The sequence below is a fragment of the Cyphomyrmex costatus genome, unplaced genomic scaffold (genome assembly GCF_001594065.2).
Source record: "Cyphomyrmex costatus isolate MS0001 unplaced genomic scaffold, Ccosl1.0 scaffold523, whole genome shotgun sequence".
Classification (NCBI taxonomy): Eukaryota; Metazoa; Arthropoda; class Insecta; order Hymenoptera; family Formicidae; genus Cyphomyrmex; species Cyphomyrmex costatus.
In genome coordinates, this window is record NW_017279464.1 from 10,462 (window position 1) to 27,402 (window position 16,941).

The 16,941-nt window shown below is 32.5% G+C and overlaps 1 protein-coding gene across 1 annotated transcript; it reads left to right on the forward strand.

The window, feature by feature from the left end:
- Positions 1-15,565: 15,565 nt before the first annotated feature.
- LOC108778872 (putative uncharacterized protein FLJ37770) lies at positions 15,566-16,009 on the forward strand. Its single transcript, XM_018546182.1, has one exon. It carries the CDS (start codon positions 15,566-15,568, stop codon positions 16,007-16,009), a length of 444 nt encoding a protein of 147 aa, XP_018401684.1.
- The last annotated feature ends 932 nt before the right edge of the window (positions 16,010-16,941 follow it).

Sequence of the window (16,941 nt, forward strand, 5' to 3'; positions counted from 1 at the left end):
GCATTTTACCGCCTTCCATTCAACTACATGCGTCGCCTTTGTAACTCTCAATAAAGACTCATATTATATTGTATAAGTGTTTCGTACTTCGTACCCGGGATAATACTAACGAACGTGCCCACACTTGTGTGTTTGATAGAACGGCAAGACATGTTTTTGAAAGGTGAGTAGGTATTCAAACTTTTGAGCTCAATAGTTGACATTCTTTCGAAGCGTAAAAAAGAGTACTCTTTTTACGTTAAAGATGACGGAATTTATTCGAAAAAAGCAACATTTGCAGGAAGTTTTACTCCATTATTTCATTTTATAGAAAAGTGCTGCGAAAACGCATCGTTTGCTCGTAGATATTTACGGTAAGCATGCTCCATTGAATACTGCTTGTAAAGAATGGTTTCGGCGATACAACAATGGTGATTTTGAGGATTTTGACCATCTGGTGGGATGAAAGGGGTGTTATATATTATGAGCTGCTCAAACCGTCCGAAACCATCACTGGCGATCGTTATCGACTACAACTGATACGTTTAAACCAAGCTTTGAAAGAAAAACGACCGGAATGGGACAATAGGCACAACAAGCTGATTCTGTTACATGACAACCCTAAGCCACACGTTGCAAAACCGGTCAAGAAATACTTGGAAGGTGTAAAGTGGGAAATTCTGCCCCACCCGCCGTATTCACCGGACATTGCTCCTTCAGATTTCCATTTGTTCCGATCCATGCAGTCGGCCTTTTCTGGAGAACGATTCAATTCTTGTGAAGGTATCAAAAAATGTCTCGATGAATGGATCGCAAAAGAACCAGATTGTTTCGTTCGAGGAATCCGTTTATTACCGGAAAAGTGGGAGAAAGTTATCGCTTCCGAAGGAGCATACTATACTTTGAATAAATTCACTTATATACGATTTGTTTAAATAAACACATCTTTTTCATTTAAAAAGGGCGGAAACTTATTCCCATACCCAATATAATTTGACTTTTTTGTATGTAAATTGCTAAAAATTAAATATGAGTTTGCCCTATTATCCTATACATGCGTATATTCATATAATACTTCTATTCAATGTATAACATACCTCACGGGCCATATTATATCCAAAGTGGAAAATTCCCATGCCAAATTTTACCTCTCTTTGTTTTATTTGCAATATAAATTGTAAAATCTAAAACATATTAATAATTCATTAAATATTAAATATATACATATACTATTACTTATGATAGATTAGGCAATTGTATAAATTTTATGAAATGGCTTGGTACATAATTAGAAGGTTATTATCACAAAACGCCAAGAAAAAATTATATTACATATGTGAAATAACAATAACCAATTTCATAGATTAAATAACATTTTGTTATTTTAAACTCCAATATGTGTAAAATTCTAGCAATTTTTTTTTATTTTATCATTTAAATTTTTGTTTTACGCAATAATTAAACAAACCGCCCAAATATTCAAAAATAATCGCTCGTTTTGTCTTAAATTATACAACCCTATTGTTTTAGTTAAGTCAACATTGAGTATAAGCAATGGCCATCTACAGAAACGATTAAAAATAATTCAAACCAGATGTAAAAAACATCAGCATTATGAATTTAACTGATTCAACATTATGAATTTAACATAACCATGTGTACTACATTTTAAGTACATACATTAACATCAAGTATAAATGTTCGCTTTTGACGTATAAAATAAAGAATTAGTTAGAAACTTCTTCTAGCCTATAAATCCTTATATATGGTACCTATGGGGTTAATACGTACTGCGCCAAACATTTTTACATATATTGAAGTGTAATTCAATTGTTGCTTTTTAACGTCAAATTTATGCAAGCGTCCTAACTTCTATGTGCGCTAAAAAAATTACGCACATAGAACAATTAAAATTTTTTTTTATTTTGTTATAATTATTTACCTGTTCACGTAAATCTTCATCTAGGTTACAGTTGGACAATTTGTAAAGTATTGCTACAGTATCGTTTATCTGAAATTATTTTATCTCACTATAACAAGTTATTTAAATTAGAGTAATTGTACACCCAGTGCATAAAAAAGATATCAGGATATTACATTCTTCTTATTTCTTAATAAAAAATGATACGAAATAAATACAATTAGCCACATATTCTGTAAAGCAAGATGCATAAAGTAAACAAAGTAACTAAAATTGTCAATCGGATTATAGTGAAAAGCTAGTCGCATTAAAATGCAATATTATAGGGTTAATTTGTTTTTATAGTATGGTAATTATTCGTAAAATGGATTAATAGAAATGTCAATTAAACGTATTACGATTGTGTGAAAATATCTGAAAATATAAAATGATCTTGTTTTGTGACTCAATATCCAGATCTCGGTATCGGCTGCACCAATTTTATTCCAATTGGTCGTAATCGGAAGATACCGATTATATCAAATAATAAAGGTGTTTATTTATTTTTTATTGTGATTTTAGTTTCTTGAATAATTTTAATCTAAAGTTTACCAATTTCAAAATTCGGAATATAACTAGTGGTATCGTTCAGAATTTATCAACGGCACGCACATATACATACATATATGTAATAACGTTTATGGCCTGATTTATATGACGAAACACTACCATGTCTTTACATATAAAATTATGTAGTAAATTTGACAGTTTTATACCCAATGAATAAGATTACGTCATTTGGGAAGAACTACATACATATGTAACTTCATTCATGTAAAATTGTTGTTTGTGCCTATTATTTTACTAGGAAATTATTAGTGATGATTTCATTTTACCATACCTTATTGTAAATACTTTGACATAAATAAATCAATGTAAGAAATAAGATACTTTGCTGAATAAATAAAGAAGTTTCATGCAAGTATATGGCAACATTAGCCAGTGTCCATAGTTGGTTTTTGTTCTTCTCAATAAGTATTAAATATATATATATAAGTGTGTTGATTACGTTGAGAAAGTCCCACAGCATTATAATTAACATTTGTATAATGAAAACTTTGTTGAGTTTACGTGACGTAAGGCATAATTGTAGATGGACGTGCCTGTAAATAAATCATAATTGCTACAAATAATCAAACAATAAACACATGTACAAAAAGTAAAAAACCGATCATATTTTTGGTGTAGAATTTTATGTAATTTGTAGTTGAGTGTAAAATGCAATTGGTTTAGAATGTGCGATTGTTTCATACAGTTGTAGTTCATTATTTTTGTAGGCACAAGATGTTTGTGTGACCCACATCTAACTTTAAATATTCCATTCCTTTTTTTGAAGGTACCAAAAATATTTTAAATAAAAGAGGCACGTTTTTAACGGGAACGTATTTTGGTCACGTTGTTTTCGTTGTAGATTTATGCCTCAATTGCCTCATATATGTATAAATGTCACCACTTCTTCGGATATAATTTTATAAATTTATGTATATTATAATATGATTCCTTTAATTCTACGTACAAAAATCAAGATAAAGATATTAAAAAACGAATATCTTACTAGTAACTTTTACACTTACAACATTTTATGTTGATATCAGGTATATGTGAAAGTATAAAATGTCTCATTAATTACTGATTTCTTAACATTATCTTAATTTTTAATGTTATTTTCTGCTATATGCAGAATAATTGAAGTATTGTGAAAAAATCATATAATTTTATGAGAAGTAAGCGAAAGTAACCACCGTATCTTTTTGCCGCATTTATCTAAAAGTATTACGCGACTAATTGTGTACATCTCGGCTTTCGAACCGACATAGTTTCAAAAAAATTTTATTAATATCCTACATATTTTTCGGTACATTACGGAATTTAAAAAGGGGAACAGTGTATGCATAGAAATATGCGCGTGCATTATATACACATGCAGTAATTCTTTTAAAAAATTACATTAAAGTCCACACATATTGCTTGTGATATTTATCTCTTGCTATCCGTTGACGGACTAAAATGAATCTGTTTTGGCTTCTACAATTGTAATTATTTTCGAGAAGTTCGGAATAAAGAACTTGTAATCGTTCATTGACTCGATGAAATCTGGAGCTCGTGTACCTGAATTGAGAATATTATAGATTCAGTTGTCTTTTATAAAAATTGAAACGCGTACAATACAAACGCATATTTTAATTTCGTCAATAAATAATCAAAGACAAACTAACTGTTGACATATATACTAACCCAAGAACAGTTCCACAGATTAGAGTACTTAAACTAATTACACGATCTGCACTAGTTGACAGCAAATCTATCCGAAATGATAGTAATAGTATTCTCAAAAAGGACCATGTATTATAACGAACAGAGGTATAAAAAATAGTCATTATGAAATTAATAAACAAGATTGCAATCCATCCAATTATTATTCGAATTATCAAGTTACGCAGCATTCGGTATTCCTTTGGCACACCGAGCGCTTCCAATGAGTTGTCTACTATGGAGAGTTCACGTAAACATGCTTTCAATTCCTTTAAAAAATCATGTTGGCTGGTTATACGGCATACAATAGAGGTTTGGCAGTTAAGTCAGGATCCCCCCTCCCCCGACAAAAAATAAAAACAGCACTTATGCCAGAATTAAGTGCTACTTATGTACTAATTATGTGCCTAATACCAATTATTGTGTTTGAACAGTTATGCAGATAATCGCGATTAACTTTGGGTTGCTGACTTATCGTTAAGTTAGCACCTCCTTTATTAAATCATATAGGTACAAAATAAAAAAATTAGTACAGTGAAACTATGTGCTTTTCAAGTATTTTCAATATCATACATCAAAATTCATGTAACAGAAACGGTTTAAGAGATACACGTATATATGTATCAACAAATTTAGATACATGCTATAACAACGATACAAGAGTAAAGTTCCTGTTACAATGCAGACAGCAAATTGGTTTTAGGCTCAAATTGTTCCATTTATTTCTTCATTTATGTGCTTTTAAGATACGCTCAACGAGATTTTTGTATATTCCTCCTTGGATCGAAAAATCACCCTCCTAGTGAGAACCCACCGTCTCCTTACAAGACTAAAATGCCAGTTAAAATGCAGGCAGCGAATTGGTTTTTAATGAAAATAATAGAAAATTTAATAAAAGTAATCATTAACTAACACCTAATAGTTGATTAATTCCTATACTTTATTATTATTAATTAATTATAATCAGAAGACGATTTCAATAAAAATAAAATTCGCTCAGATATATTTTTCAATTAATATTTGATATTAATTATTATTCTTATTATTGTCAATTATAAATCTTAACTGACAATATGATTTAGGAAACTTCATGAATTTTGTAAAAGTATTGATTTAATATCTTTATGTTGCAAATATGTACCAATGCAGTAGATGTATAACTCGACAATACATCTACTTCTATAGAAATATATATAAAAATTTAGAGTGAATTTGGATAATCCTTGTTGTTATTATAGCTACGTAATTTGATTAAAAATTGATATCATGTAACCGTTTTTTTTAAACGCCGCTAAAAAATAAGACGTAGGTTATTATATTTTTGTTTATATTACTCATTTCTTATGTAGTTTATATTTTTAATTAATGTCGCCTACATTAAGTAATAGTATAAAATATTGACGAGATACAATTTAAGCGACCAGTTCGCATTCCTTAACTCTTCCCTATGTGCTTTAAAAATATGTACGAGTTTTTGGTTTTACGCTCGCAATTCAGCACTTACTGACCAGAGTACGAAAAATCTGTCAGGGAAAAGAGTATGCAAAGTAAAGTTAGACATACTTATATCAAACATTTTTTTTAACTGGCACTTCACTCTTGTAACAAGACGGTTAGTACTCATTTCCGGGGGGATTTTCCGGTCCAAGTGGGTGAGCACTGAGATTTCGTTGTATATATTTTGAAATCACATAAATAAAAAAACATTTGGAGCCTAAAATCAATTCGCTATCTACTGTTTAATTGGCACTTTTTACTCTTGCACTGTTGGTATAATATGTATCGAAAAAATAATTTTAATGTATGATATTGAAAGCACATTAAAACCACATAATTTTACTAAACTAATTTTATGATTTTGTTTAAGATTGGATAAAGGATTCTAACTTATAATTAAGCTAGCACCCCCACCATTAATTGTAATCTTTTGCTAAACCGTTCGAGCACACAAATTAGAGCCCGTAATTAGCACACAAGTAATTCTGGCATAGGTGCCGTTTTGATCACTTTTGTATATTTTTATATTCGCTGATGATGGTCCAAAAAATCAGACCGAAACGTTCGAAATTTGTATCTAATTGTAAGATATTTTTGTATTTAAATTGCGCACTGTTAACAGCGTTTAATGACTTCTTGTAGCCATTAAGAGTATTCTTATCCACTAATTTTTTGTATTCAAAGATCAAGCAATAATAGGGACTAGAAAAGAATATTTTAAAATTTTTACCTTATAATGATAGAAACTGATAAATATCGATGAAACGGCCATCAAATGAAATAAAGAGACCTCGAAAATGATTAATTTTGAAATATACTGCCATTTATAGATGTATGTAATACAAAAGTATTCATAAGAGCTCCATATGGCCAAAGCATACAGGCAAGAGAAATACAGTCTGGATTGTCCAAGTGGATATTCAAACATTCCTAAACTGTGGAACCAGCTGATAACAAATAATGGTGCCAACGATGACTGTAGCGATTTTGTCATTGTTCTTGGGTCGTCTGCTAGTAACTTGAATTAATTATTGCTGCATAAAAAACAAACGTAAGTGTTTCAATACTTTCTATTACTTTAGAAATAATTTGTACAGATCTTTTAAAAACTATTGGAGACTTACTCTGTGAATGCTTATATAAAAGGATGATGTGTATATATATGGGTATATACCAACTAACAAATAGTGTGCGACAGAATAAATGCACAGATGACCTAGAGTAGATTGCTGATTCTACTGAATTTTTTATTTTTACGCCTTACTCAAGAGAACAAACGGTTATGAACGCAACGATGTATTTTTGCAATATTAGGTCTTTATGTTACGTTTTGTAGATTTCACTATTCTTTTCTTTTTGATCTGTTCGTCGACTCGATGGTATTGTTAGAAATCGAGGACTGTATCGACTAATAATTATTAGTATATTAAATTTTAATTTTAGGAATTTTTCTTTTTTGTATCTCCTTAACAAACTTGCCTCGCCATAACTCTTGAGTGACAGTCAAGTGAGAATATCCAACTAATGCGTAACTGGAAGCGATAAGCAGGGAAACGGAAAAACAATCCATAAAAAATAAACAGATCATGATAATTTTATATCTATGTCATACTACAGCGAATACCAAAGCTGTGTTTGGAAAACTTCACTTAAAAAATAAGAAAGTACATGCCAAGTCGCACCAAATCATAAAATTAGTAAAGCTAGTGTCTTAAAAGAGCGGAAGAGTGCTTATTTTATCTAGCATCGCACTCATTACCGACGGCGCTTAGTTCAAAAACACTACAAAGCTAATGATAATTATGATCAGGAACAATTTCCTAAGAAAATCATAAATCTAGTGGTAGTTAATTACTTTTACCCTATAACAAAACTTATCAACCAATTAGCGAGGATCTTTCGCTCCGTTTGATGTTTTAAAACTTGAGCTTATCGATAACTATTTACACACTTCTACGATTTAATAAATTTCTCAACTGCGAACTCGTAGTCAACGACAATTTTGCGCCGTAGTTCTACGAAAAATCATAGATCACATCGCCCACATGATTCTAACACAGCAATCGATCCCTAGACAACTTTTTCGGATATAAGTAGATACTCGCGAAAGCTCATTTTAAGTTGATGTAGAAGAACAATCAGATGAACCAGTACTACATCAATATAAATTTAGTACGGTTCATCTGCTGGTACGAATTCTGCTCAGTACCCAGTCCAGCTCTCGTGACTACAAGGGAATGCCTAGAAGCTCAGCCATTTCGCCTTCATGTGTTCGCAATCTATTCCGACCTGATCACGACAAATCACTACAACAGCCAATCAAATAGGAAGTTAAATTTTTGAATAAATTAAAACAAATATGACAGGTGATGTGAGTCAGCCGCCGGATGTATTTTGCGAATAATTTTACATACATACTACGAAGCTAAGTAACTTTTATTTCGATGATGTTTATAAATTTGCTTCTCGTACGTTTCGACTCTAGTTTTGAGTTATCTTCAGCGCACATAGTAATAAAATATAATAGTTCGAACATCTCAAAATTCAAACTCCCAAGATAGTAGACACAACAATCGCGTATTAATTTATAAGTCGTTAACCAAACTTTCATAGGTTTGTGTTATTTTATACATTCTTAAGTTAAATTTCTTTTTCTTTTTCTTTTACGTCTCTTCGGTTTCAACCTAGATGTTAAATTTTAGTGTGCATTCGTTGTTTCTTAAGAAACTCCCTTCAACGGAAAAATTTTATAAACATTCTCCGGAGTCCTTGACATCACCATATTATTGCGCAGCAAATTGCTGAATCAGTATTGAATCGTCCCTCACAATTCCAGTCTCATATTCTCCGGCTAATATTTCAGATGACCTTCCTTTAGATTTGTCCACCCCCTCCACCTTTGATCTTATCTCATTTTTAAATTTCCTCGCTTATTCTCCTCCAACCATCTCTGACCGCTTTTCCCCACGTCTCAATGGAAAAAATCGCCCACTACCTCCACCATATCCAGTATCTCACGGTCGAAAATAGCTCTGCGTCTTTCTGAGCTTTAATCATGAATTCTCTATTCTTCCGTTTTTCCAGAATTAAATGATCTCCTAAAAATTAAATACCTTAGGTGTTATATCTCGTATCTCATATCCTTTCACTAGAGATCGTACGTGGTACAATCCCGAGTCAAAAGCATGACGTTCCTCGACTCAGAACTAGAACCAACATTCGCACAGCTCATAGAAAAAAGTTTCATAGCGTCCCTCTTCAAGATGTTGAGAAACCCATTTTTTCAAAGCGATAACGAATGCGTTCAACTCTCGCGTAAGACTCGCTTCTGCGCGTGCACCTGCGAATCAAGACATTTGTATTACGTCTTTCTACACTCTTTTCCTCTTTTTAATTCCTCCATTTCAATCTTATTACACGGGTGCAGAGTTTGGATGTAACACTAGGTTGCAAAGTATTTAATATAATGGATGACCTTTATTTACGACATTTTGAACAACGCATTGATTAGAGTTAAAGTTGATGACTTTGATAAAGTGTTTTACATAGTATATAGAAGTTAATGCGCACAATATAACGTTTTTTCGTAAATTAAGGGTACGTTTTATTCGTACGTATGCTTATAACGATAATATAACTTATTAAGGATTATCTGTCAATTGAGAATATAAACTATCCATTTTTATTAAGAATTTCCCATTCTCTGAATTTAATGCGATAGACCTTCTATCTATTGATTCATTGTTATTAATTAAATTTGAGCTGCCAATATATTAAATGAAGAAGAAGGAAGATACACACGGAGACTGATTTACATAGATTTGGATCGTGGAAAGTAGCGTATGTGTATAAGATATTATCATTATTGTTACAGGATACCGTAACTGCTTGTAATTAGGAATTAATTGTAAATAAATTAATAATTCTGTACAACTAAACAACATTGAAAATATAGGAGAACATTTCGTCCTTTTTACTGTAGATTGCTGATTAAATAAAATTATTGTGTGACATCGTTTTCGAAAATAGCGTCGTGTCACATTGCTGTTATAACAATAGTGTTTAAAAAAGTCGTGTTCGTAGATAACACACACACGCCAAGTCAATTTGTCATTCAAGGACTTTCACAATGCTTTTACAATATCACATTCATTTATATTAAGAAGATTATTACTCTGAACATTAAAGATGTAAACGTAGATATACCTACGGCAAAGATACCTGTTAATGCAAATACGGTACAAAATTATTAATGTAATATTTTATCAGTAAATTTTCAGTTATCTAATTAGTTATCTACTTGCACTATATATAGATGCGCAAAAATGGTGGAATAAAAGTTAAATGCTCGCGTACATATTCATAATTTCAGAACAATATTGTATAATTTTGTATTGATTTCTTATACATATTATATTATATAAGCAATTTTACTTATCGTTAGAAACTATGAGTTCAGCTTTTTATATGTAGGCGAAAACGAAAATGAAGAACAATCAATTTCTGTTGTCAGCAATCGCGGTCCATCAGGTATACAAAACGTCCAGAAATAAAATTTATTTATTGCTGTGGAGAATATCTACTGGGGAATCCATAAAAAAACGCACTTTATACCTTACCTTCTATATATATATATATAGGTGGTGCGAAAAAAAGTATTTATAGTATTATTGAAAAATTTGCGTTACTTTGATGGACTGTTACGGACAAACTATTGATTTGACAAAAAATTTGTTGACAGAATTTGAAGGTAATTTTCTCCTCTACAATTTGTTATGTAAGTATTTGTTCGACAAACGCAGTTTCTGGAATGAGATGTATGCAAAAAATTGATTTTTCACCTACATGTATTATTAAGCCATTTTCTCAATATAGCGGCGCCAATGCGTCATTTTTTTTATGGCAAAATGTAAATTTATTATAAGAGCATCAAATTACATAAATATCAAAACTCCCTCGAGACTTTCCAGGTAAAACTACCTATCGCTTGGGGTAATGAGACAAGAAAGCATAAAGTGATCTTGCTTCATGAGAACGCTTGACTTCACGTCACAAAACTTGTCAAGGAAACCCTTTGTTGAGAAGTGCTACCCTATGCGGTTCAACAAACTGTGCCCCTTCCGACTATCACTTTTTTCGGTCGATGGCACTCGCAATTTCATTTACAAAGGAACATTTCAACTCATATTTACAAAAGCGTCGAGAAATGAATTTCTAACTGGATAGTCTCCGGATGATGAAGCCCCGAAGGCGGTAACGGTCCGTCTCCACCGTCGCTCATGGGTCCGCCAAGCATCCCTGGTGGGAGTGCCAACTGTGGTGGTCCTCCATGCAAGTCATAGCCGTGCATCTGCAATTATTGTAACAACACTTGACTTTTCCGAGTAAAGACAATTCCTGGCATTCTTCTGTGAATATATACTGTGGCTACCAAAAATAATTTCCAGTCAATTAAGTGATTTTATTAGGGGAGAATATTCTAAATCGGATCGTGTTCTATATCAAACCTTTTTAATTTAAATAAATACGGTTAAGCAGATTTGAGTACTATTTTTGTAAAATCCTTATAAGACACCGAACATGTGACAATAGTTTGGCAGTACTCTATCATAACGTTCATAGAATAGACGCAAATATGTATTTTCGACTATTATGCGAAAGTTTTTTTAAAAATAAAAATCCTTGTAAATCATTATTTAAAAGATGTTAAAAATTTAAACGGTAATTGATTTAAAATAATTAAAGAGTGTAGAATTAAAAAATATCATGAGTTTTGTGATTACTTTTGCGGTTTATTGTAAAATTTGTTCCAATAGTTCGAAAGAACCCGTGTCTAAATCAGACCTCTCTTTGGGTGTCCAAATCGGACCAATACAAAAAACACTAAAAAAAACAAGTAAGCCAGCTAATTCATCGAAGAAAGAAGGTTTGCCACAACCTGATTGTTGTATTGGTGATCGACCGACCAGAGATCTGGTCTAAGGAACACTAAATCAATAAAATGTCATGTGTCATCAGAAAAAGATTGATGGAATTTTTTATTGACCTTAATTCTAATAATAAAAATTGTATTTTTATCTTTGAGTCTTAAACTGCTTGTTTTTACTCAGTACTAATAAAAATTAATTAAAATATTTTTAAATTCTATCTAAAAATCCATAAAAATAGAAATTTATAGTTCCAAATCATACCGAAAAATGCATTTTTACATTTTCTATTATAGTTCGACACAGGTAAGAGATACGTCAAAATGGTCTGAAGCAAAAATGAAGGAAATTAAATGATCTTTCGAACAACACTTTTGGTTTTTTGATTGGACTTTATTTACGTCTTATAGGGAACAAAACTGCTTATAGGTCCGATTTAGACCACTCTCCCCTACATTGGTCTAATAAAGAACTAGTATGCAAATACTGAAATATACTTTAGTATTTCAATCGTGTCTTTAAAATTAATTGTAATGTCCGCCGAAATTCACATATAGACGGCGAACGTCACGGGCAGCAACGCCGAAACGGTTGTCATGCCAACCCACAAGCGTTCCGCGTCACGAGTGTAATCATGCGCTCATCACGTGATGGCATACTCGATAACTATGTGCGCTAGCGCGCACCGTCAAACATTTACATCAATAAAAGGATTAATGATTAAAATACCGATAAATAAAAGAATGGAATCTGAATAAGAGTACATAGGCCTTATAGCAGTGCGCAAATGCAGCACAGAAGATTATTAGACTAAAGGAAAATTAAATATAAATAATATTATTCAGAAACCATAACTCGTAGATTTACAAGAATAGCATTAATCCAATGCATAGCCTGGATTGTCCATGTGGATATTCGAACAAGCACAAACAGTGAAATGAGCTAATAATAAATAAGGATGCCACCGATGACTGTAGTGATTTTGTCATAGTTCCTGGATCGTCGGCTAGTAACTTGAACGTTGTTATAAATAGATTATAAATAGAGTTCCACGAAAGAGCATTTTAAGTAGAAGTAGAAGAACAATTAAAGAAACCAGTACTACACGTCAATATAAATTTAGTACGGTTCAGTTGCTGGTACGAATTCTGCTCAGTCCCCAATCCAGCGTGACTACTAAAGGAACTCCTTGAAGCTCAGCTATTTCGCCTTCATGAGTTCAGAGTCTATTCCGCCCTGATCACGCCAAATCACTACACCAGCCAATCAAATAGGGACCTTTTATTTTCTTTTTCTTTTAAAACAATAAAAGTATAAAATAACCTATGTATTTGACATTATACATTGGTATAAAGGCTATAGAGTCATAGTGTTAGTTGTAATATAACTATACTTATTCAATCTAATTCGCAATCAGTGATCGCAATCTATTCCGGACGTTTCGGCAACAGTTTCTTGCCATCTTCAGCGATGATACAAATACATGTTTCGATTGGAAAAATATATATCCAAGAATAAACACAACCTTCGGCCAATAAAGTTCTTCAGCTTCTTGGTTACGGTATAGTTGTCTGAATCCTCAGATTAGTGCAAAAAAAATTTATATATGTATGAATCAAAAGCTTTTTCTTTTACATCTCCTCGGTTTCAATCTTGATGTTAAATTTTATTGCGCATTCGTTGTTTTTCAAGGAACTCCTTTCAACGGATAAATTTTATTAACATTCTACGGAGTCCTTGACATCACCATATTACTGCGGCGCAAATTGCTGAATCAGTAATCGAATCGTCATACTCACTCACAATTCCAATCTCATATTCTCCGACTCTAATATCTCAGATGACCTCCCCCTAGATTTGTCCACTCCCTCCATCTTTGATCCTTCCTCATTTTTAGATTTTCTAACTTATTCTCCTCCACCCATCTCTGCTGACCTGCACTTTTCCCCACGGTTCATTGGAAAAAGTCGCCCATTACCTACACCATATCCAGGATCTTACGGTCTAAAATAACTCTATCTTCCTGACCTCTAATCATTTTTCTCTATTCCTCCGATTTTCCAGAACTAAATGGTCTCCTAGAATTCAAATACCTTATATTTATGCGTTTCCTGAAGAAAGCGTCATAGTTCATATTCCCCGTATTCCCCTCCCTTTCCATATGCTTGTCAAATATTTTAGAGATATATATATATTTTTTTTATATTCCTAACTCCTCCAATCCCTCAAGGAACCATAGTTTTAATTAAAGAAAATTTCATCCCCTTTTTTCTTTCCTACACAACATGTACATATGTGTGAACACATATTTACTATATTGTAATAGTATTGTTTGTTTATTGCATATAAAATTTTACAATTATACACAAATGGCGAGGCGCCAGCAAATTTGCTGCTATAAAGCCTCCCAGTATAGTTGGTAGACAAAAACATTATTTCATAATTAAATTCACAATTTAATCATACTAGAAAGACTGACTGTAATAAATATGCGTCCGTATTCGACAGTAAAAGACGATACAATGAGGAACCGTTAAATTAAAAAATAACAAAACGAAAAGGCTTAGGTCAAATTGATGTTGACAATTTATCTAAAATATCCGCGTATACCTGATCAAGACCTTCTGTGTCAGTTTTTAAATTCAGACCATTATTTTGAGATTTAATATAAAGCATTTCCGATATTAAACGCTTATGGTAAAAATTTTCACTATCCAAAATTTTCACATTATTCCATTCAAAATCATGATTATGCTGCAACCTATGACGTCAAATGAATGCTCTTAACTGGATTTTCACCGACAAGAAGCCTTAATGCCAGAAATGTTTTTATAAAGTTATAAAAGTTCGTACTTATTATTTTATTAATATACTACGTTTTTATCTGCTAAGGGGTTACGGCTTCCACGAAAAGCGATTCTCTCCCTCATTTAAGGGGCCCATAACTTCCACGCGAAGCGACTTCTACCTCATCTATTTCCTGATTGAGGGGTACATTGATTTCTACGTGAAATGGGTACCATCACTCCCTCCCCACCATGGGTTTTCTTTATGAACATGGAGTAGGTTTTGTGGAAGTCAGGATTAATATAATCTCTCGAAAGTAGTTTATAGTGAGCTATGTAACGGTACATTTAGATAGTACGTAAGTTTACACAAACATTTTTGGCATTATACCATTTTATCGGTAAAAATTCGCTTAAGAGTGATTGTTTGACGTTATTTGGAGTGTTTTTGCTGAAATTCATGGCAATCAGGTGTTGGTCTTTTTCGGAAGTTTATTTACCACTTTTACCAGGATTATTTATGTTGACCAATTCTCATTTTTTTATATATGTTTTTAGAGCAAATTACAAATAAAGTATTTTGTATAGATCGACATTGTAGTGACATTTTTCCAAGAGAATAAAGACGCACAAAAAATCGAACGGTTCATGTGACGTAAACATCACTGTGCAGACGTCATGGCGCTAATAAATGTCTTAAAACTCTTATGTCAAATAAACTTTCAGTTATAGTATTACCGAAATTTAAATCATAATAATAAATCTAAATTATATCATAATATTGATACCGCAATTGTATAATACTAATGATAGAATTTTCAATTGCAACATGTCCGATTAGAATTAGATACATTTAATCTTGAAATCTTGAGTCTCTTAATCGGCAAAAATTATTTGTTATATGTCGAAATTTTAAACAATTTCACATGTATGTACGCTATGTCAGTTTGCGAGAACAAGTCAATGAGAAAATCAGACAGAGGGCACCCTTAGTGTCATGTCACATTACTTTTTGACAAGTAACATCTTTCACTTGATCAAATTTTGAGCGGAATTCATCGAGAGGTTTCATTTCTGTAGACGATTTAAGCGAATAATTAACCTTTGCATTTTTTGCAAAATGGAAAAAAAACGAGTTTTGCAGGGATTAAACATCTATACATATGAAAGATTTAACGCCAAAAGAAATCAAAGCCGAGTTCGATAATGTTCATAGCACATCTGCATCAGCGTTTGCGACTGTATACAATTGGGTGAATGAATTTAAACTTGGTCGTATATCCACATGTTATGCATCTCGTTCGGAACGTCCAATTGAGGCTGCTACGCCAGAAATCATCGATAAAGTCCACGATATTGTTTTAACTGATCGACGAGGAAAAGTGTGCGAGCTTGTTGTTGAGGCCATAGGTATATCACATGGAACAGTGATTTCAATTTTGCACGAACAGTTGAATATGAAAAAGCTATCGGTAAAATGGGTGTCGCGTTTGCTCACTGTGGACCATAAATGCGACCGTGTGACAATTTTAAAGCAATGTTTGAAGATGTTTCAACATTATTCAGATGAATTTTTGCTTCGACTAATTACTGTGGACGAAACATGAATCCATTACTTCACACTCGAAACGAAGGAATAGTCAAAACAATGGACTTCACTGGGTGAACCAGCTCCGAAGAAGAAGGCAGAGACCGTGAAGCTGGAAAAGTGATTACTACAGATTTTTTGGGATTCACGCGATATAATTCATATCGATTACCTTCCATCGAAGCAAACGATCAATGGTGATTATTACACAGCCTTATTGGATCGTTTCAACATTTTAAAGAAAAAACGTCCCCATTTGGCGAAGAAGAAACTGCTCTTACATCAAGACAATGCACGGATTTATACGTGCCCGGCACTGATGGCCAAATTCAACGAATTCCGTTACAAATTGCTTTTCCGTCCAATATTTGTTAAATTTAGCCCCCTGCGGCTACTTTCTGTTTCCAAACCTGAAGAAATGGTTTGGAGGAAAGAGATTCATCACCAGAGAGCAGCTCATCGCCGAAACGGAGGCTTATTATTTTAAAAGGTTGAACAAATCATATTATTTGGACGGCTTGAAAAAGTTGAAGAATCGTTGGATCAGATGTATTAAGCTATTTCGAGAAATAAAAATGAATCGATAAAAAAAAATGTATTTTACTATATTTTTCTAAAAACTTATTAACTTGACCTCGTATCATTCAAAGAACCTTCACAATGCTATTACAATGTCACATACATTTATAATAAGAAAATTATAATTTTGAATATTAAAGCTATATGGTAAATGTCCCAGTTTGCGACCATGACCCTGTTTGTGACCACTTTAAGACTTATATGTAATTAATCAGAAATTTCAAGTAATTTATCTCTGAAAACAATATTTATTACGTTTTTCAATTAATAATCCATCGTTTTGATATGTGATGTAGTGATATTTGGTAAACAGATAACTCATGAAAATGTGAAATAAGGTGCCCGTATCGTCATTAAGTGCAGATCGAGCAC